The sequence below is a fragment of the Colias croceus genome, chromosome 25 (genome assembly GCF_905220415.1).
Source record: "Colias croceus chromosome 25, ilColCroc2.1".
Taxonomy (NCBI): Eukaryota; Metazoa; Arthropoda; class Insecta; order Lepidoptera; family Pieridae; genus Colias; species Colias croceus.
In genome coordinates, this window is record NC_059561.1 from 5,680,265 (window position 1) to 5,702,388 (window position 22,124).

General features: G+C 32.6%; 2 protein-coding genes and 1 long non-coding RNA gene across 3 annotated transcripts in view; 2 read left to right on the forward strand and 1 right to left on the reverse strand.

Annotated features, from left to right (window-relative positions):
- Positions 1–20,955, forward strand: part of LOC123703174 (protein Wnt-5b-like) — a 32,507-nt gene extending 11,552 nt beyond the window's left edge. Inside the window, exons 2-7 of the mRNA XM_045651086.1 lie at positions 8,844–9,100; positions 10,537–10,717; positions 15,476–15,587; positions 16,984–17,086; positions 19,994–20,151; positions 20,719–20,955. Coding sequence (XP_045507042.1) covers positions 8,844–9,100; positions 10,537–10,717; positions 15,476–15,587; positions 16,984–17,086; positions 19,994–20,151; positions 20,719–20,916 — 1,009 coding nt within the window. The 3' untranslated portion in view covers positions 20,917–20,955. The remainder of the gene's footprint in view (positions 1–8,843; positions 9,101–10,536; positions 10,718–15,475; positions 15,588–16,983; positions 17,087–19,993; positions 20,152–20,718) is intronic.
- On the reverse strand, positions 577–9,922 carry LOC123703176. Its single transcript, XR_006752958.1, has 2 exons — positions 9,559–9,922; positions 577–913 (listed from the first exon to the last, which is right to left on the reverse strand). It is a non-coding gene; the product is annotated as an uncharacterized LOC123703176 (long non-coding RNA).
- LOC123703175 (probable salivary secreted peptide) lies at positions 6,686–7,199 on the forward strand. Its single transcript, XM_045651088.1, has one exon. It carries the CDS (start codon positions 6,721–6,723, stop codon positions 7,075–7,077), a length of 357 nt encoding a protein of 118 aa, XP_045507044.1. The 5' UTR covers positions 6,686–6,720; the 3' UTR covers positions 7,078–7,199.
- Positions 20,956–22,124: the final 1,169 nt, after the last annotated feature.

Genomic DNA, 22,124 nt, shown 5'->3' on the forward strand with positions numbered 1-22,124 from the left:
ATCACATATTTGAGCTTGGTATCGATCCAGTAACACCCCCTGCTATTTATTTTTTCAATATTTTCAATGTACAGAATTGACCCTTCTACAGATTTATTATATGTAAATAATCGATAATACTTTTATTACTTACTCTGTCTAAGGGATCACGTTTTATTATGCATGAGTAGTTCTTCTATATTTGTATAACAAGGTCATCTAACATTTATTGGTAAATAGGTTAAATACAGAGAACAACTTATTACTTAGGTACTATTGCAATTCAAATACAATAAATACAAAGATGCTTTGTCAGTTGAATCTAGACAATTTACCTAGGTATATTGTTCTTATATTACAATTTTCCCTAATCATAATATTGTAATGCATTTAAATTTAATATTTATAGTAAACATGGAAAACATTGCCTTTTATTAATTATCTCCGTACGTAGCACTATATTTATCACAATTAACATTAATAAAACAACCCCCAGTACCTAAATGATAACATGTTTACAATATGCTTGAACTACTTACGTAAAAATTGTATTTACCTAAAAGTCTAGGGTAAGTACCTCAAAATAAAACAAATAAATTACATCACCACTTTATTTACCATGATAATTCATAAAATGTCCGGTCTGAATAGCGTACACTTCTACCAGGAAATTATAACCTCTGAAGATGCTAGGACTGTTTAATTCTAGAGTTACGGACCTTTGGCCAATCCCGCCTTTTTTCAAATAAACTTCTCCCCATTTATCCGGGCGTAAATCTAGAACTCTGATTGCATTTATCACTTCGTGGTCTGAACTGTTCACTGTAATTGTCTTGGAACGCACCCATAATGCCGGATTTTCTTGTTGCACTTTGTCATAAATTACCTTCGAATTTAAATCAGGATATCCGAGAATCAAATCGGAGCAATTTATCTGATTGAACAAGAGTACTGTTAAAAGTATTGATACAATCATTTTTACGTCTGTTATATACTAAGGCATGAGAATAAATGGCAAAAAAACGTATGGTTCATGAATGAGTGATAACTTGCTAATAAATAAATCAAATATATGGGAAATATCATCATTTTGCCGATCTATTTGTGTTTGAGTTGTATTTATTTTGTACTAGCTTTTCACCCGCGGCTTCGCCCGCGCAGTCAAAGAAAAACCCGCATAGTTCTCGTTCCCGTGGGATTTCCGGTATAAAAATTAAAACCTATCCTATGTCCCGAGGTAAAGTAGCCTATATGTCCTTTCTCGGCTATCAAAGTATCTCTATACCAAATTTCATGCAAATTGGTTCAGTAGTTAAGGCGTGATTAAGTAACAGACAGACAGACAGAGTTACTTTCGCATTTATAATATAAGTATGGATATCATCATTTTGCCGATCTATTTGTGTTTGATTTGTATTTATTTTGTATGTTTGCTATGTTAAATCTGACTTCTTCACACAGATTGAAAATTTAGGGAAACTATAACAGAATCATTTAGTAAGGCAAGGTACCTGCATTATTATTAAACACCATACTTTATGTGGTAGATAATTAAATAACATGCGTTGATGATGTCTTCTATATACGTAGATACAGATATAACATAATAACACATAATAACAGAAATATTAATTCTTCAGAAAATAAAGTAAATACATAAACAAAGCTAGTATTGAATTACTTACTTCAGATTAAAAGCAATAAGAATTATAACTTGCTAAAAATAATTTGAATTTTGAAGCAAACATAATCAAAATTTCCAGTAACCAGTTAGATATTTAAAACATGGTCACAACTTAAGTAAACAATTCTCGGACCACAAATCATGCTAATTGTTGAAATAATGTGATAGTTCAGGATACATCGCCCATTTTTGCAAGTGACTACTATCAAGCTAATTTTCCGTTTGTAGCTTTATTTTGATGAGACGCCCAATAATTTCGTGTACGAAAGTCTCGATTGTGGTAGCTAACAGAGATAACAAGGATATACATTTTTGATTTGATGGTTCTCAAATATTTATTACTAACTGAATTTTTTTTATGTTCAATCTCAAGATAATTACCTAAATTATTCGAAAAAATATTTGTCCTACAAAATCTATGGTTGGTTCAAAGCTTAGTTCAAAGAGTCCCCCTTTCCAAAGTGTATCGATATCGAGGTCATCATAAATGATTACTAACAAGCTGATTTTTTTGTTTTCACTTAGTTAATGTTTATATAATTCAACAGACATATTGTCCTACAAATTGCGTAATAAATATTTGAGAACCATCAAATCAAAAATTTTTATCCTTGTTATCTCTGTTAGCTACCACAATCGAGAGTTTCGTACACGAAATTATTCGGTGTCTCATCAAAATAAAGCTACAAACGGAAAATCAGCTTGATAGTAGTCACTTGCAAAAATGAGCGATGTATCCTGAACTAGCCTTATACGTCACAGAAATAATTTAACAGTTCTCCGACAATACACAGAAGATGATCTAATATACCATATTATAATAAATCAACAACCGACTATATAACAGACAAATAATTCTAGAACGTCATTTCTATGTGATATTTTGGTACACTAACAACCAAAATGAACGCGAAGTTGTTGATTTTAAGCGTAATAAATTTATTTACTATAGTAAGTTCTAACGATATAAGATTGGGGTATACTGCGGCATCTTCCAAAAAGATTTACAGTGAAATAAAAGAAGCAGATCCTGCATTGTGGAAAAGAACTGATGACATCATTATAAATGCACCTCACAATGAAATTATTAGTGCTGTCTTTGTCACTGATTTACGGGATGATAAGGACGGAGAAGCGTATATAGAGAGCGGTGGAGTTGGTGAAAAAAGTGTCACAATTGGTCTGAAGAGTCCCAGTATCTTGAGAGGTTATAAATTTGAAATTGAAATCTTTACTAATGATCCTAATGCAAGATTGTACAGTAAAGGGGGTTATGTACCCTATAGTGGCAACGTAGATTATTATCCAAGGAAGTATTGATAAGATTGTATTTCTTTTGTATTAAAGATGTTATTTTTTGTTTCTTGTTTTATTTTATTGCTTACGAGTGTTCGACGTTTGTTTGTTCTATTATTTTATTATATTAAATTGAATGATTCTTTAGTCTCGCTCTTAATACTTCAATTTGAATATTTTTCAAAACGGCTGTACCGATTTTAGTAGTACTTTTACAGGCTTTAGTAACTGATGATGTAGAATCTGATAGGAATTACAACCGTCCCCATTTTGTTGGATTACAGTTGCTTGTAAGAATTCTTACCAAACCCGCGTAAAATCACATAGGTATACATTTATACCAGCTAACTAACTACTCGGATGCGTCGAGTCAGAAAAATAGAAAAATAAGCTATATAAAACACCGCAGTCCGCGACCTGCCAAGCCTATTAATGAGTCATATACTGAATTGCCCAATAAAATAAAAACTAACACATCAATAACAAAAATGTTCACGAAAACCTTTGCACGTACACCAGTATTTACAATAGGCATGTACAATGCCAAACCTTATTATTTTACCTGTTGACATCATATCAGTGTACGGAGTGTACGGTAAGCATTAGTCATTCAATTTGTATGACATTGATGCTTCAAGATAGTGTATCTTCCGAAAAGTAGATGAACACATTTAATTTACCTTATATAAATGTGTGTATAGAAATTGAAACATAGATGGTCAGGTAAGAGGTAAAGAACTAAGAAACTAATGACGTCAGATAATTATAAAACCTTTTGAAAATTCTCACGTGTTAAATAATAAATGGACCGAGGAAAAGATCTATACTAATATGTGCTAATATTATAATAGATAGGGAGGCGAGGTAGCTAAATGGCGTAATTCAACGGCGTCGTCGAGACTTATCAAAATCGAAAGAGAAAATAATTTCGAAAAGAAAAGCTTCTATGGTGAAAAACATTTTAGCGGTGGGTTTGGCGTGTACGGATTTTCAAAAATGTAAAAAAAAACAGTTACTTGGGCATTCTCGAGCGCGTCAGATATTCATACTACGTATGCCCCAAGTGCCTCTGATAACAACGGTATACTAATCTGCCGGTTTGCGTGGTGGGGCTAGGCATATAAATTCGTCAAAAATGCACAAAAAAAAAATTTACTCGAGCGCGTCAGATTTTCGGAAGGGGTGTTAAGTAGGCCCCAAGGAAGCTCCCCTTAAAAAAACTGACGATTACGGCATGACGATAAGTTACGATGAATTTTTGAAAATGCAGAAAAAAAAAGTCCTTTTGAAATACTCGAGCGCGTCAGATTTTCATAGGGGAGGTTTATCTCGGTATCCTGAAAGCATATTTTCTTAATCTGACAAAAATGTTGGTGGGTTCTCTTAATCTGACCGAAAAAGGTTTGTGGGTTTCTTTTTTTTTATCACCGTTATTTCATATCAATTTTTCTTAACACCCTCAGTTTTCGAGATATACTCAAAAAACCGGGAGTTTGAGTTTTTATGATGCTTCAAGTAAAAAAAGGTTTAAATTTGGAAAAAAATGAAAAGTGCCCTTTTTGTAAAATAAAATTACCTTTTTTGTTTATTTTTTGGAAAAAGTAAAGTTCGCGACAAATATGCTGCAACGCGTTTTTCGGAAGACGAAATGGCTCCTCCAGACTTCCGGTCATGCGGAAACCGGTAGATTTTGTATTTTCAGTAAGTTTTAGATTATATTCTTCAAAATAAAAATAAAAACAATCGCGCTCGAGAATGCCGGATTAACGTTTTTTTTTTACAAGTTCGCGACCCTATAACTCGGCGGCGTCAAGGACTTATGGTCAGATTAGTTAAATTTAGTCTTAAAACACTAAAATCAACCCTCAATATCTTAATCTGACGCGCTCGAGTATTTCAGACTATCGATTTTTTTTTACTAATCTGATCGTCTATCCTAGGCGCGCGTCACTACATATAGAGCTAAAGAGTTAACAAGGTTGTTCTATTAGGTCTAAGGTATCTCTCATATCTTAAACTGCCACGCTCGAGTATTACAGAAAATTCCCCTCTTCGCCTCCCTATCTATGTATAAAGCTGAAGAGTATGTTTGTTTGTTTAAACGCAAACTCGGAAACTACTGGTCCGATTTGAAAAATTCTTTCGGTGTTAGATAGCCCATTTATCGAAGAAGGCTATAAAATATAATATCGCTATGACCAACAGGAGCGGAGCACATCTATGAGCTAGTTACATAATACATATATATGCAGTAAAATATCTTGTTACATTTTAAGGTGAATGCCCAGCTTAGGTACTTTCCTTAGGTTAAAGAGGGCATAATTTTATCTATTACCTCACAGTTATTTTGGTTAAATTAAACAAAAACATATTTATAATCGATCATACAGCGACATCGTCAAATTTGTTATTTTAGTATTTTTATCCTCTTAATAATTATTATTAGTCAAGTTTAAAAAAGTAAATTAAAGAATGTTGGTAGTTAAGTAAGTTAAAATGAAAATGTTTTATAATAATTATAATCATCTGCGTATATAAATTTAAAGCATACGCAATTTTAGGATAATAAACACTAGCTGCGCTCCGCGGTTTAACCCGTGTGGCTCCGCTTCTGTTTGTCTTAGCGTGATGATATAATATAAGCCTACAGCCTGCCTTGATAAATAGGCCAACAGCGAAAGAATTCTTCAAATCGGACCAGTGGTTCTTGGGATTAGCGCGTAGATAATGCTTTGAAATGTCGTCATTCGTTTTGTCTTTCACCTTAAGAAATGTATGCACTATGCAGTATTTACTGGATATTAAATAATATATAATATACTATTCACGACGTGAATCTCACGTAAAATAAGGTATGTATAACAATATGATAATAGATTTCTTAGAATTAAGATTATGTAAGGTAGAATGTTCGTTTTGTTTGTTTGTTTGCCGTGACACTGTAACGTCATATGATGGCTTCTTTTGATGGATATACGACTCCTAGAATGTTTACTTGGATCGCATTATGCAAGAGGTGTACTGAAAATTGTAATTTCTGAAATTGCTTAGATTTCGGTATTTAAAGAAGAAAGAGAGAAGGAATGTTTATATATTTTTATACAGTTTTGTTTATTTAGTTTATTATACATAGAATTCAAATGCTTTATTTAAAGTTTTAACCAATAGAAAACAAGTCGATCACGAGACAGGATTCGAACCCGCGTATTTTCGCAATTCTGTGGAGAATGGAGATAAACACGTCGTGTTACATTAGCTTTTAAATTTGGCCTTTCGCAAATTAATAATTTTGAACTTTTAATTAATTTGCCATTCATACCGGTCACCCGAGAGGATGTTTTTGAAAATTTTATAATTATCAGTTAATTTTTTTGCATGCTCTGATGATAGTAGAGATCACATAAATCCAATTTAATATAGGTAATGGATTGAAATTACCTCTTATCTTATACACATTATTTTATTACGAGTTCAGCTTTTAGTTGGTAATGAACAAATTTATGAAAATATTCAAGCATACCATTACAATAATTTTATGAATGTAAGTAATGTGTATATATTCAGTATTCACAGCAGTTTAAAGTTATTACGTCAGTCTTTTCCGTGTTATCAGAAACGAATCAATACAGTGGAACAATTTGTTCATGTACAAAATGCAATCATTTATTCTAGGTGACTCACTCTTGCATAAAACCGACATTTTCTATATAAAACAATACAATTTCATTAGCACTTCAGTGCTAACGAACGAACGAAACAAAATGCGTTTCTTATCTCTTATCACCTTGCTTTGCCTAGCGGCTGCCGCGAGCGCGCAGAGCCACGACTTGGTTCTTGGCCAGGCTACATACGGTGACGTCATCATTTTTAAACAAAATGAATACAAATATGGATTCCCCTTCATGGTAAGAACTAGTATCATCGAGTACCCAGAACCAGGGCACAATAACTTCGCCTACATCAAAGCGATTTACATCAAGGACAATGAAAGAGACGGTACTGGTGGCTACCCGACCATTTCAGCGGGAGGTATTGGACAACGCTTCGCGAAAATCAAGTTGAAGAGCCAGAGAGGCAACGGATTTAACTTTACAGTGACGATCTATGGAAGATACTAGGCAGTCATGTGACCCTGGTACTAGTGAAAGTATTTTGTGCCATTAGAGAAATTAGGTTTTTAATTTAATTTATTTGTTGTTAAATTATCATCGTGTATAAGTATTAAAAAGTGAGATTTGTACAATGGCTTTTTTTATTTTGTCCCCCTATAGGTACTGTTTGATAAATTAACTTTATTATAACGCCTATGGTGTCTGAAAAACTATTCTAGACTGTTATAGACTTTCAGCTTTCTAACGTATACTTTATTCCGACTTTTAAAATAATTTCGTAAAATTATAAAGGTATAAAATATTTTTGATCACTCATGTCTTTCTTTCTTTCTTTCATTGCTGACTATCATTTGAACACAATATACTTAGTGAAATAATTTAAACTCACCTAGATGTTACATACAAAGCCAGATTTTATTAAAGCTTTTTTCATCAGGAAAACCTATTTTTTTACCTCCGTGTTATTTGACGAAAGAAAAAAACAAAAAATACGTAAATCTTGTTTGCTCAAAACTTCCACGGTAATTTTAATAATAGATAAAAAATTATAAAGTATCTGTATACTTAGTTTATCAAAATATAAATATCTTATTGTATAGCTAACAGTTACTTTGAACAAGCGACAATTTATTTAGTCTGTGTGTTTTCCTTAATTTCTCTTTAACGTTAGAACCATAGGTTAGAACAGTTGTGTAAACAAAATTACATCAATTTTTAATACTCGCTCTACTTTTAAATCGTTCTACATTTCCAAGAAGATTTATTAAACACTCTGATAGTTCCATGTAACGTTATCTCATATTTAATTATATGCCATTAGGCTGATATCCTAAGGTGTAAGTTACTTTGGAATGTGGTCAGACCTCTTTACTGATGTTAAATTCAAATCTTTTAAAAGGAAAGATCCCTTTAAGGTATCTTATCCTTTCGCTAAAGTATAGATACATTTTTAATTCATATAAGTCTCAGAGATATTTTAAATTACTAGATTTATTTCAAAATCTGATGTAAACGGGAAATAACAATATGACTTAGAATAATAGAAATGTATTTTGAAAGCAAACATTTAAAGATAAGATTGTTGATGTTCATTTAAAATAATATTTACATACCCAATGCTACTGATTACACTGAATAATTATTATAGAATCCATACTAATATTATAAATGCGAAAGTAACTCTGTCTGTCTGTTACTCAATCACGCCTAAACTACTGAACCAATTTGCATGATATTTGGTATGGAGATATTTTGATACCCGAGAAAGGACATAGGCTACCTTTTATTGCGAAATATGTACCACGGGCGAAGCCGGGGCGGACTTCTAGTAGTATATAAAGTCATTAACATTTCCCAAATTATTCCAGAAATAATAAATTTATAAGGACGGATTAAAAATACGTTGAATCTTGTAGAGCTTTGTAATTTCGCATGCAAAAGCAAATTAAGCCATTGTTGATTGTATACAGTAGAAACTGAATAAAAACCTTATTAATTTTACGTCGAATAATTGATATATTGATATTTTTAATTTCTTTGAGAAATGCGGGTCAGCTAGTAAATTAATAAAAATTTATTCTGTATACTACAAACTATTAATTTTATTATTTGAATGTTCTCAAGATAATTATTTTTAATGTCGCATCACAATATTAATGCTATGACTATAATATTTAATTACAATATATACCTACCTATTGTAGTAATTCCCTACTAGATATACTTATAATTTGAGTTGTAGGTACTTAAAAATAACGTGTTTTTTATTTCAGCAACATGGGCCTGCTAGAATTCGAGGAATGGTCGAATCAGCCAAACCTTTTCTCTGAAAAATCTCGTGTATGCGCCAGAATCCACGGTCTTACACCTGGCCAGCGACGCATATGCCGGCGACATAAGGACCACATGCCAGCAGTCAGCGCTGGCGTTCGACAGGGCATCACTGAATGCCAGTATCAGTTCAAAACTCGGAGATGGAACTGTACTGTGACGGGGGATGAGACTGTCTTCGGCCCTCTGACATTGATTGGTAATGCAATAGATGTTTCAAATAAAGTTGCTGCCTATGGCGCTTGTTACAAAAAATCGGGCCCTTACACCACGCATATTATCTTAAATCAAATTTGCATCATCAATGGTCAAGTAAAATTGTTCTATTAGTTTAGGCTTCTGATATTCATATATTTCTAGTTAGTTTTTAAAAAATATCTAAAAATGCTTCCTCTCATAACGTATTGTGCAAATAAAAACTTTTATATATTTTATTCCCTTCTCTTAAATGCTGATAAAAACCCGGTTATTTAAATTATAATATGAAAAAATCTGCACCTGAACTAATACGATAGTTTTCTGTAAATTGTTAAAAAGATTTGAATTATTTCCCCAAACGTGTCATCAAAACCCTGTTAGCTACAAGCTATTTTTATCCCTATAACAATAAAACGAATAAGCTAGAATCGCGTACAATCAAGTGCAGCCATAGCTTACCTCAAGAAGCATAAATCTCACTTAAGCGATGTCGACACGGTGTCGCCTCTAAGTGATTTATACTTTGGTTTTATTTCTCGTAACTTGAAGTGCGGCCAAGCTGGATTATCTGCTTATTTAAATGTTTATTCCCAGTTAATATCTTGAATGAGAACTTTTTGCAGGTAATGTCAACATTAGATTTCTTTGTGGTAATTAAATGAAGTATTTTGACATGGATATTTGACATAATATTATGTGCTTCAAGATGATGTGCTTCTTATAACTCCATGTCCATGAAATAACTATTTAATAACTTACTTCTTAGGCTTACTTATATTAAGTTTTATGGTCTGTTTTTGTTCAAAAAGTCGTGCAAAATACTACTGAAAAATATAAATTGGTATGAAGGTAGCTTGAAATAAGTTATTCTTAATCTTTTCCTTCAACCTTCATTCTATAATCGCTTAAATTAAAGTGAATTGGCATCAGAGTCAAGTTAAAGCAAAGAGTAGAGTAATACATATGAGTTAAAGACAATGAGTAATGAAGAAAGTGAAAGATTTATTGGTGAGCTGAATTAAACTATGGAATATATTGGAGGAAGCCCGGAATGGTAAATTTCAACATTAGATGTTTTTATGCAGAATTTTATGTATTGCGTAGAATAAAATGCAACTTAATTCTTATATGTAGTAACTAAGTAGACCGTATATAATGTTATATATATATCTTCCTTGTACATATATTTCGTTTTACCAAACTAAAAATATTTAACAAATATATATAATTTGACTAAAACATTGTATATGACCATAATATTATGATCTAATCTTTACGTGCTCAAACGGTATTAATATTTTTGTACTTACACAAAAATCCAGCATCTTTTACCGTGACATATAAAAGTTACGTAACAAATATCATTTCCATTTACATTTTCCTCACTATTATTTTAGTACTACCTATTAAGTATTTTAGTCTAAGCTTATTTCACAGCATCCAGAGAAACAGCATTCACCCACGCAATCACATCAGCAGGCGTGTCGCTAGCCGTATCGCGAGCTTGCCGCGACGGTCGCTTGGCGTCTTGTGGGTGCAGCCGCGCGGCGAGGCCGAGGCATTTGCATACCGACTGGGTGTGGGGCGGCTGTGGGGACGATCTTGAGTATGGCTACAAGTACGTATTATGTGATTGTACCTTTTTATGGGATGGGAATTTCAGTAAGATAATCTGTATACTTTTTTATTAAGTAGTTAGTACTACTGTACTAGCCGTTATGTAGCTTTGTAATGGTAATATAATAATTATTAATTTAAACTCGATCGAGTAATAATTTTTGAGTTACATCGAAACAAACAGTTAAGAGTGATACTTTCATTGAATAACAAACAGTTATTCAATGAAAGTATCATGAACATAATTACTTAGTTGTGCGAAACCATATGTGCGAAACGGTCTTAATTTTATTTATTTACCTTTCAGTACAAAGTCTTATCAGGAGTTACCCTCCTACAAAACTTTATACCAATTTTTATAGCGAGTTAGAATGTACGTATTAATAAATTATTTTTCATTATTATTTTAAAGATTAATGCGTCCATTTTAATTAATGTTGTCAGGTAATCAATTAAACCTCGGTTACCTGCGTTACCACCTGACGCACCGTATACCTGTCTACTAGGATCTCATAAAATAGCAGAGGGATATTTTACCTGTTTTCAGAGTCATTTCCTGTGGGAACATTCACGCTTTCCCTTTCCATTCACGTGAAAATAATATTTTGTCCCTCTCCTACACACCTGGGGAAATGGGAAATTCGGATACAAAGTGCGCTTGTGGGATGATTGCTATTACTTTCACACCCCCGAAAATCTATATTTTCCTACTCGTTTTTCCCTGTCATTGTTGTGTGAATGTATGAGAATATTACTACAGACTCAATAGTACCTTTCTCAGAGGGAGAGAAAATATTATTCACCTGCCTGAATTTCACGTCGCGCCTGTGTAAATTCAACGTGAAAGGTAGATAATATCTACACCTTTACATTTATGATTTCCTGGTATTCAGGTGAGATGTAAGACAGGTAAAAATTCACCTGAGCTCTTCAGATTCGCGGTTTTTTTTACAAAACGTTTAAATTAAATATTTCTCCGTACCTGTGCTTATTTTTCATTAATGACAAATATCTTTAAATTATAATATCGTATCGTATTTGTCAACGTATTCTCATACCTCCAAAAGGGACAAATTTTATAATCCTGTTTTATGTTAGCAAACGGCACATAAATAAATTAATAGATTAAAACATTATTTCTATCATTACCTGTACCTGTTAATAATTAATTTTTATGTTACCTGACAACACAAATGAGCTGTCAGAAGGTCTTCACTCATGTCAAAGCATGGTAGAAGACAGATTTAGTACTAGGGCTCCTCAATAACGTAAGAGGTGGAAATCGTACCTACAAGCATTTTCCTCGCAACTTTTCACTGAGAAAGACTTTATTTTGTTATGAAAACGTAATAGAGAAGATAAAGTACTTATTAATATAAATTAATAATCTAACTATTGAAAACTATACTTATATGTAATAATGTTTAGCAAATTATTATGAAATAGGTTAGTTAATTACATTAAAAAAATTACAATTTTCAGAGTCTTGATCGATCATGATAGATCCTACGAAATTACATGATAAATCTATTATCTAACTTAAATAATATAAAACATATTCTCGATACTTATTAAAATGTTTTAGTCTCACTCTGTGAAAATACTTATATTATATTTTTATGTTTGAAAACCACAGACCGTAGAAGTTCATATTAAAAAAAAGTGTGTGTACTTATGTACTATTAGAAGTTAATATACTTCCTTGATGGAAATAAAATACTAGAATATTATACAACTTGAACATAGTTATCAATTTTCATACCACTTAGAACTAACTTCATGCTGAAATTGATATTTTTTGTTTTATGGCATTCAAATGCCATATATGCATTTATGGCATTCAAATGCCATATATGCATTTATGGCATTCAAATGGCATATAAATTTTATTTATATACCTAACTTCATGCTGTTAAATTTAGGTGTCGGTGTGCGCGCGCATCGTAAAAATTCGATGTCATCATTTTTCTCCATCGCGCCAAAAGAAGTATACTTAACTTCAAAAAATTGATGTCGTATTCAAAAAAAATATTACCTAATTTATAAATTAAGTTCATAATTATTTTGACCTAAATAAGTAAAAGAAAAATGATTTGAATGACACTAAATTACTGGATTTTTTATTGTAAAAAGTTTTATAACTTTATAAATTTCAAAGAAATTTAGTTATTTTGATACGGCACCATTTTCCATTACCAAAGTTCCTGATCGTCGGGCGATGAAGGAAATATTCTGAAAAAGTAATACAAGTTTATAAGTACAACACATACCTACACATTTGACTTTTGAGTAACCCTGCCAATACATTCACTACGAACCGACCCATCCCATTGGCGGATCAAGTGTATTTTGACATGCGCAATGAATGGAATTTAGAGCAAGAGTCAAAGTTTTGAGGTTATTTTACCAGGATAACATAAATCCATAGGGAATATTCGCGGAAATTGGTAGTTCGGAGTTCGTATCGGCCTTTTATATCAATTTTCCAATGTGCCATTCAGTACGCCGTTAGTATCCAAAGGGAGAGTATGTCTGAAATTTTACTCAACAGCTCGTAGACACGACGATTCGCCTGAAATGCTGAAAATTTTCTCCTATGTCACTGGGAGAACATGAGTAGTGAGGAAAATGAGTAAATTCGATTGGAAACGTTACACAGGTTTTCTCTGTCTGTAGTGAGTGAAGTGGGTGGAGTTAAATGGTTTCACACACACCACTAAACATTTTTAGGGCTGAGTCGGCGACACGGATTCATTTTGTTAGACTAAAAATGACTGTTTTGTGAAAGTGGTTTTAAATACATATCTAATGAATTCACGGCAAACCTTATTCGTAAACCTATCATTTTGCATTGTCAAGTGTATGCACAGTGTCCCGTGAAAGAAGTCATATTTCAATAAGTAGATTTTTTGTCAGCCCCGAACACTTCCAAAAGAGTAAAAGAGTAATATTTTTCATATAAATTATTATGAGTGACATCCCTAGCAGCAAAGGTTTTTTATCATGAATAGGGGAGGGGCACTTTAAAAAAGCTTTTCCAATATTTTGCCCGTTTGAATTTTCTTCATGAGGGTAGCATGAAGCAAAGGAGTTAAGGCATGTTAGGAATTTGGAAAAGAATGGTTAAAATATGTTGGGAAACGGGGAGAAAACGCCGTTTACTTCATAAAGGAGATTTTCCCGCATTCGAGTATTTTTATTACCAGGCGAACAAGAATTGTTAGAAGGTTCTAAGGAATGTGGCGGGTCGGGAACGCTTCGTTGGAATTTTCTTTAGAAGAAATTTTTATAAGAAAGCTATTTGAATTTTAAAGCTTTTATCGGAGTTGCTTTATTTAAATACCTATTCTAAAAATATTATACCTTTTTAATCACTCTTTTAAATATTTGTTAACAATGAATGTAAGTATAAAGCACGGGAATAATAGTAAAAATAACTACTTAATTTAAATAACCGGAAACAAATAAATAAAAATAATATAAATACTATAAACACAGCTATAAACACACAACAACAACACTACACAGATAGAAATTACAAACACCATTCTTTTTAATTACAAATCCAAATAAAATACTTATATGAATGAAAATGTTCACTGCACAACTCTTTGAGTCCCGGATAATCGGATTTCATTCACCCGGATAACCCCGGTTAACCTTTTTAAGCGAGCTTAAATCCGCCTTTGATACCAGGATCTCACAACCAGTAAGGAGGTATGCTGATAACTAAATAGTTACAGAAAAATCACATTCTCATATTTTAATCTAAGATACATACTTTAAGAAAACACTCAAATAATGTGGATAATAACTATTTGTAAAATACACAGTCGTGCTTATTAAAGTTTTATTATTGTGAAAGCTTTCCCAAAGCTAATTTTTTCTCGGAATCGATTTCGTAGTTAAGGGTTGGGGGCTAAATGGGCGTGGCTTGTTGCATCCAACCCTCCATATTTCCATCTCGCTCGGAAAATGTTTCAGGTACCTACCAGGGCTCGCATAGCCGTGAAAATCTCTACGAATCTCTCCTCATCGGCAACTTTACTTTGTTACTACTTGAATGACGATAAAAAATTATCCTAATAATTAATTAGGTAGGTATTCTAATCATAAATAATCAGATACCTAACAATTTAATATTTTATTTAAATCGGGAATACAAGACAAAATATAGTTTCAAAAGGCGCATGAGTCACATTCAAAAGTTTTATAAGCTGTTTACAGGAATTGTGCTGTTTTAATATTTTTCCAAGATGAATAATGTTGGCATTTAGTAGTTCGTGGACGTTGTAAAACACAAAACAAAGTCTTTTATATCTAATATTTATTTATTTTAAACATTTTACATAAAATAATACTTAAGTGACAACTTAACAATTTATTGAATTTTAGGTAAGTACCTAAGTACTTAATTGTAGCTTACAAATAAAAATATTAACGTCAAAAAATTTTGTCTAATCGCGCACCAAAAAACAAAGTGCGGTAAAAACTTACTGAAGTTACACAATTTCTGAAAAAAGTCACTAATTCATGCGCTTGTATAGAGCAAGTTATTTTAAATTTTTCGGTGGTCCCAATTGCAATGGCAAGATTTAATACGCGTGTGGTGAAACTGTACCTTAATATCTCCCAAATAAAGTTTTAAATCAAATTCACATAATTATGCTAATGCGTTAAGACATTTTGATTCTACACACGTATCATTAATGAGCTGATTAAAAAAATCCACAGCTTATTAAAATAATGATTGTACCAGGTTTACAGAAGGTTTCGTAGATGTCCGTGAGCGCGAGCGGAAAGTGAAACGCGGGAGCCGCGAGCAGGGGCGGCAGCTTATGAACAGGCACAACAACGAGGCTGGAAGACGGGTGAGTTGCAAAATATACGTAACTAGCTTTCCGCCTGCGGCTTCGCCCGCGTTTTCAAAGAAATACCCGTTCCCATGGGATTTCCGGGATAAAACCTAGCCTATATTACTCGTGGATAATGTAGCTTTCGAATGGTGAAAGAATTTTTAAAATCGATCCAGTTGTTTATGAGCCTATTCATTACAATCAAACAATAAACAAAGTTTTCCTCTTTATAATATTAGTGTAGACTGTAGATAATGTAGTTAGGTACATTGTATTAAAAATTAAAATTATTAAAACACACAGACGTATTATTTTGTTCGCTCTATTTGTAAACAAAGAATGCTCACAACTCGCAAGCGTCTTCTTGTGTCAAATGATGATAATAATTAGGTACCTTAACATAAAGACGGTAGACCGTATATCAAGTATATAACTATCAGTTTCATGTAAATCATTAGACAAATAATCTCCAAGGCTCATGAAAGTGTGGCGCAAGGGCCTTCAAGAAGATAGAGCAAAAACGTATACTGCAACTTGCAAGCTTAATTAATTTCGAGTATAAATTAAATACACAGTATTGTAACTTTTACATATTGTATAGAATAATTCAATTTCACTTCAATTTAGAAGAATAAAATTATTGTACCTAATCAATGAATTTTTGCTCGTTTTATCATTCTTAAAAGCTGACCAACTCACTATTCGTTTCTATGCTAGCTAGAATAAGAATGTAAAAAATGTACAAGTATGCAATAAATTAAGAGATAAGTCCATAGGATTTGTTTTTAAAGCAATTTCATATATTTAATAAGAATATGTTTTGCTAAAGTCATAATATCAGCACATTTATAAGGATTGCCGTCGACATTTCGGATTAGCGTCCCTCGTACTTAGCATAAATTATATAGGATAGGTACTTTGAAATAGTTCTGTAATTCGGTATTTAAATTAGTTTCTAGCATATAGAGTTCAAGAATATATATTTTCCTAGATAATGTTTAAACAAGACATTGTAAATTGATCAAGTAGTTACTGTTATGACGATTGAGAAAAAAAAACAACAAGCAACATTGAAATATATGTACTATATCCTTTACTTTTTTAAAGACATTATGATATTATATTACCTATGTACTTATAACATAATAATATTATGTAAATAATAAATAATGTCCTACATGAGCCCCAAAATATGCATAATATTATTTTAGAACTGCATTTTTTGTATAAAAACATCAATTTATAATTAACATGGATGAAAAACAATGAAGTAATAGTCAAGTCAGGGAATTTTAAAAAACTTTAAATATTTATTCTATATATTTTGTGAAAATTAAGTACTTACATATTAAAAAATAAAAGTTTTTCGTTGTCTAAATAGTAAGTACTTACCTATTTTTATTTTTACCAGGCCGTCATAAAGAAGTCGCGAGTTACATGCAAGTGTCACGGCGTCTCTGGCTCCTGCAGCCTCATCACGTGCTGGCAGCAACTCGCTACTTTCAGAGAGATTGGTAAGTATAATATTCAGATATAATTCGTATTTAATACTAGCTTACCGCCCGCGGCTTCGCCCGCTTTGTCTAAAACCTAATAAATAATATACTAAAACCTTCCTCTTGAATCACTCTATCTATTAAAAAAACCGCATCAAAATCCGTTGCGTAGTTTTAAAGATTTAAGCATACAAAGGGACATAGGGACGGAAAAGGCGACTTTGTTTTATACTATGTAGTGATTAAATAAACAAGAAGTGTCTATTAGATATGTCTTTATGAAGTTCCTAGCCGTTGTTTTTGGGTTAATCTATTTGGTTTTCTCAAGAGGTAGTGATCCATTGAAAGATTGATTATTATTTGGATAAAGGAAATTAAAAAAATAACTTCAGCAACTTATTTGATGTCGACCAACGAACGATTGTACAAAAATCTAACATTTTAATTGATTTAAAAAAACACGGTTGACGGTTGATGCAAAATAAATAGGTATGTATGATGCTGAAAATACAAAATATAGGTACATTATACAGTAATTTTTGTATATTAGTGTAACGAATAATACTGTAATAGGTACATATTAGGTATAGTTTCAAAAATAATTTTCGCACGGTGCATGAATTAATTGCTTCCATGGGAGTCGACAGAGAAATAATGATGCTCATTACTTCTTCAATAGCCGTCGAGTTCAGAATCGAGTCAATTTAGAGTCAATAAATTTGACTGGCTTTGCTTTGTTTCCTTTGTTATTGCGACTTATCTTACATTCATTTCTACTTTATTAATTTATCTTGAGTCACGGTAAATAGATGCCTAGGTACATAATATCTACTTTGCTTGAGATAAACACCTATAAGCAAAAGAAAAAAAAATGGTTCGTTGTAATGTACCTATTTATCTCCGCTTGGATTATTATTTATTATCATTAAAAGGTAAACTGTTAGAAATATAGAAAAAGTAAAAAAATGTGTACCTATCCGGGAGGACCCTCCGGGGCGAACAGCCAGTAGGAATTTTAAGCTATTGCATAGCTTCTATCGCGGGCCTTGAGCGCGGGGACAGAATCGAGAAATTCCGTAACGAAAAAAACCTCACGCTCCGCACTCCGATGGGCGGAGGTGTGGCTTGAAGGCATAGCATGCAATAGCTTTACCGCGGCAGTCCCCGAGTGCCACATGTCGTTTTTATTTTTTTACTATTAAAACTTTGATCCATACTTCCATACTAGTATTATAAATGCGAAAGTAGATAACTCTGTCTGTCTGTCTGTTACTCAATCACGCCTTAACTACTGAACCAATTTGCATGAAATTTGGTATAGAGATATTTTGATACCCGAGAAAGGACATAGGCTACTTTTTACCCTGGGAAATAGGATAGATTTTATCCCGGAAATCCCACTGGAACGGAAACTATGCGGGTTTTTCTATGACTGCGCGGGCGAAGCTGCGGGTGGAAAGCTGGTCAAAACATAAATTTGAATCGTAACAGACGAAAACAAAAAAAAACAAAGGACATCGAAATTAAAAATATCGATCTATCCCTCCCGATACCAGGAGAGCATGATCTGACAGGAGGACAAATCGCCTCATTACTGGGAGCAAGTGCACAATGCAAGCTCGTTTGGGACACGATCAGCGTAATGGTAGCGTTCCACTACGTTAGTTTTCGTTACATTAAATTGGCTGAGTAATAGATGGTGATAAAGTGCGTCTTTGGTTTACTTTTGTCGTATTTGTAGTAATAGAAAATGGAACTGAAATATACGATATTTCATATCTTCTTAAGCTACTTTTGTCAACTATATTAATTTAATAGCTGTGGATTACTGTCCTCCGTATTACGGTACTTAGAATAAATAATATAGGATGCATTTAAATGCTTAGTAGATATTCTTAGTTTTAGCTATTTCCTAGGAGAAAAACTAACGAGACAAAGATTTATTCTAATTTTATAATGATTAGGGAAATATTTAAAATAGGTATATCTTTTTATGATTCTATAGAGTCGTTGAGCCATAATATTGTTATGGTCCATTTACCCTCATTTGTAAGATTTTAAAGCCTTATTCTAAAAACAGATAAATACAATATTTTTACGACCAAATTAATTTACATCTTGACTGACTTTACGGTCGCTATAAAATTGTATATTGTATTCATAATAATAAATGTATTAGTAACGTAACTTCTCACCGCAAAGCCTGCTTAATATCCGTCTTTTCTTTTAAATCATACAGGAACTAATATAAACAAACCCTTAGCTGATGTAAATCAAGAAAAATATTCCTTCTATTGGTAAAAGAAATACCAAAATTGGTTCGTTAGTTCCATAGTTCAATGTTCTTACAAAAAAAAACTCATACACACTTTATCATCATGTTATAATAATTTTAATATTAAATAGCCATGTCACAACATATCTCCCTATAATTTATTAATTGATTCTAACTAATTCGATGACTGCTTGTATTCACCATGCGGGAAGTCTTATTTATTATCTGTAATTAAAATACTATTACGCGTTTTTAATTTGAATACGTATAATAAATAACAAATGTTAAATCACGGCCCTAATGCACCTAACGATGTCGCTGATAATTTATTTAGCATTGTTTAAAACACGTTTCCGCTATAAATAATTGGATAGGACGACTCTGTTTATGTCACCTAATATAATATAGGAAGTTAAATATTTTGTGTTCATAGGTAATGAGTTTATTAATGTCATCATGGTTCCTTCCTCGCTAAATGGGCTATCTAACATCGAAAGAATTTTTCAAATTGGACCAGTAGTTCCTGAGATTAGCGCTTAGCATAGATTTTTCAAATCGGACCAGTGGTTCCTGAGATTAGCGCGTTCAAACAAACCAACAAACTCAGCTTATAATATTAGTATAGATTTTTTATTTTTTTTATTTAAAAGGTGACTATTTACGAGACAAATACGAAGGGGCGACAGAAGTGAAGGTGTCGAGACGCGGGAAGCTGCGTCTCACAAATCCGAACTACAGCCTGCCGACCGCGCAAGATCTCGTGTATTTGGAGGACTCGCCTAATTACTGTGTGAAGAACGATACATTGGTAATAATTTTATAATATGAATCCTTTTAAACTTGTATTCCGTATTCATTTATAAGAATTTGATAATAAAATAGGTAGATAGGTAATAAGAGTTTGTGTTGTGTGCTTTTTAACCGATTTTAGAGAGGAAAATGAATTATTTTTAGAGGATATCATCTAGTCGCAATGAAATTTTTATTACTGTGTTGATATATTCACGAATACTAAGATAATTAAACGTTTATAAATTTATAAATCTTTTCCAACGACATGAGGCTTTGACATGTATCGAGTCAAAGAATACCCCATAAATAAATTAGTGGCTGTGCCCCTGCGGTTACTCCGCTCCTGTTAGTCTTTAGCGTGATGATATATTATATAGCCTATTAATAAGCCTTCCTCGATAAATGGGCTATCTAAAGCCGAAAATTTTTTTCAAATCGGACCAGTACTTCCTGATATTAGCGCGTTCAAACAAACAAACTCTTCAGCTTTATAATAGTAGTAAAAAAATAATAATAAGGTTAGATCTGTGCAAAGAAAGTCGTAATTCACTTGTTTTGAATAATTCAATATTGTTCTCTCCAGGGGTCACCCGGAACAACGGGCCGCGAATGTAACAGGACATCAGCGGGCATAGACGGTTGTTCGTTGCTATGCTGCGGTCGCGGATACAACACCAAGCGGATGGTTATCAAGGAGCGGTGTGGCTGCAAGTTTCATTGGTGTTGCCATGTCGAGTGTAATACGTGCGTGAAGACTGTTGAAGTGTATACTTGTAAATAAAGATTTGTAGCGAGAATAGCATTATCTTCAGACACAGAACAGTCTTCAGACTACGAAAATAAATATAATAAACATAAAAAGTCTGTAGGTATTGTAATAAATAGTATCCTTTATGTTTGTATTGGCTCAAATAATTATGGTTTCGCCTGAGTACCTAACTTTTTCGAATATTTAATGAGGAACTAGAATAAATGAAGAGGCATCGGAATACTGTTTCTCTGGAAACAAAATACGCTTGCTATTGAGGCTTATAATACTCATTCGTCATTCGTATATGGATCACACTATAGCGACGAAATATAATGATACTTAAAAAAATCATAAAAACTAGACGTAAACCTAGGTTTTTGAAGTACATAATATATTTTATTACGGTCTGTAGTAGTAACATAAAAAAACAATCTATCATTAATTTTTGTTTCTATAGTGTCATCTTACTTCTATCATTACAACTCGTATTAGTGCTATGTACTTAACAATCAGTATTTTTAATAAATTAGTACTAGACAAGTAAGTTTATTTATTATGGGACTTGATGATTGTAGGAATCATTTTTCGCAATATTTCAATAAGAGGAATATGCTTGTATGTAATAAAATATGTCATAGATTGTTTCCTAATGTCTTTAAATAAAAATTACTGTAATGTGTTACGTGTTTTAATTATTGTCTTGGCTTTCTTGATAAATTCGTGTCTATCGAGTTAGGGTGCTTTTCCACTAGAGATGTGTTATGCTACGTTGCTGTGGATGCGTTTTATATCCACCAATCATATTCATTGATGCTATAACGTCCTGATTTTTTTTTTCACTATTTGATATGGATGTACCTGTGGTATCTATATACATACATATAATAAATCTGTAGAAGGGTCAATTCTGTACATTGAAAATATTGAAAAAATAAATAGCAGGGGGTGTTACTGGAGCGATACCAAACCCAAATATGTGATTAAAAAAAATTTTGTCTGTCTGTCTGTCTGTCTGTATGTTCAGGCATCACGTGAAAACTAACGGTTCGATTTCGATGAAACTTGGTATAATTATACCTTATTATCCTGGGCATAAAATAGGATACTTTTTATCCCGGAAAAATACGTAGAAAAAAAGTAAATCTTAATTTTTCCGCGCGGACGGAGTCGCGGGCGGAAGCTAGTCTACAATAAGTACTATAGACGCGCGACGAATTTCGTTTCGCTCTTTCTGTGAA

What these genes read in the sequence shown, in the direction of transcription:
- LOC123703175 (XM_045651088.1), top strand. Translation starts at nt 6,721, where the DNA reads ATGCGTTTCTTATCTCTTATCACCTTGCTTTGCCTAGCGGCTGCCGCG.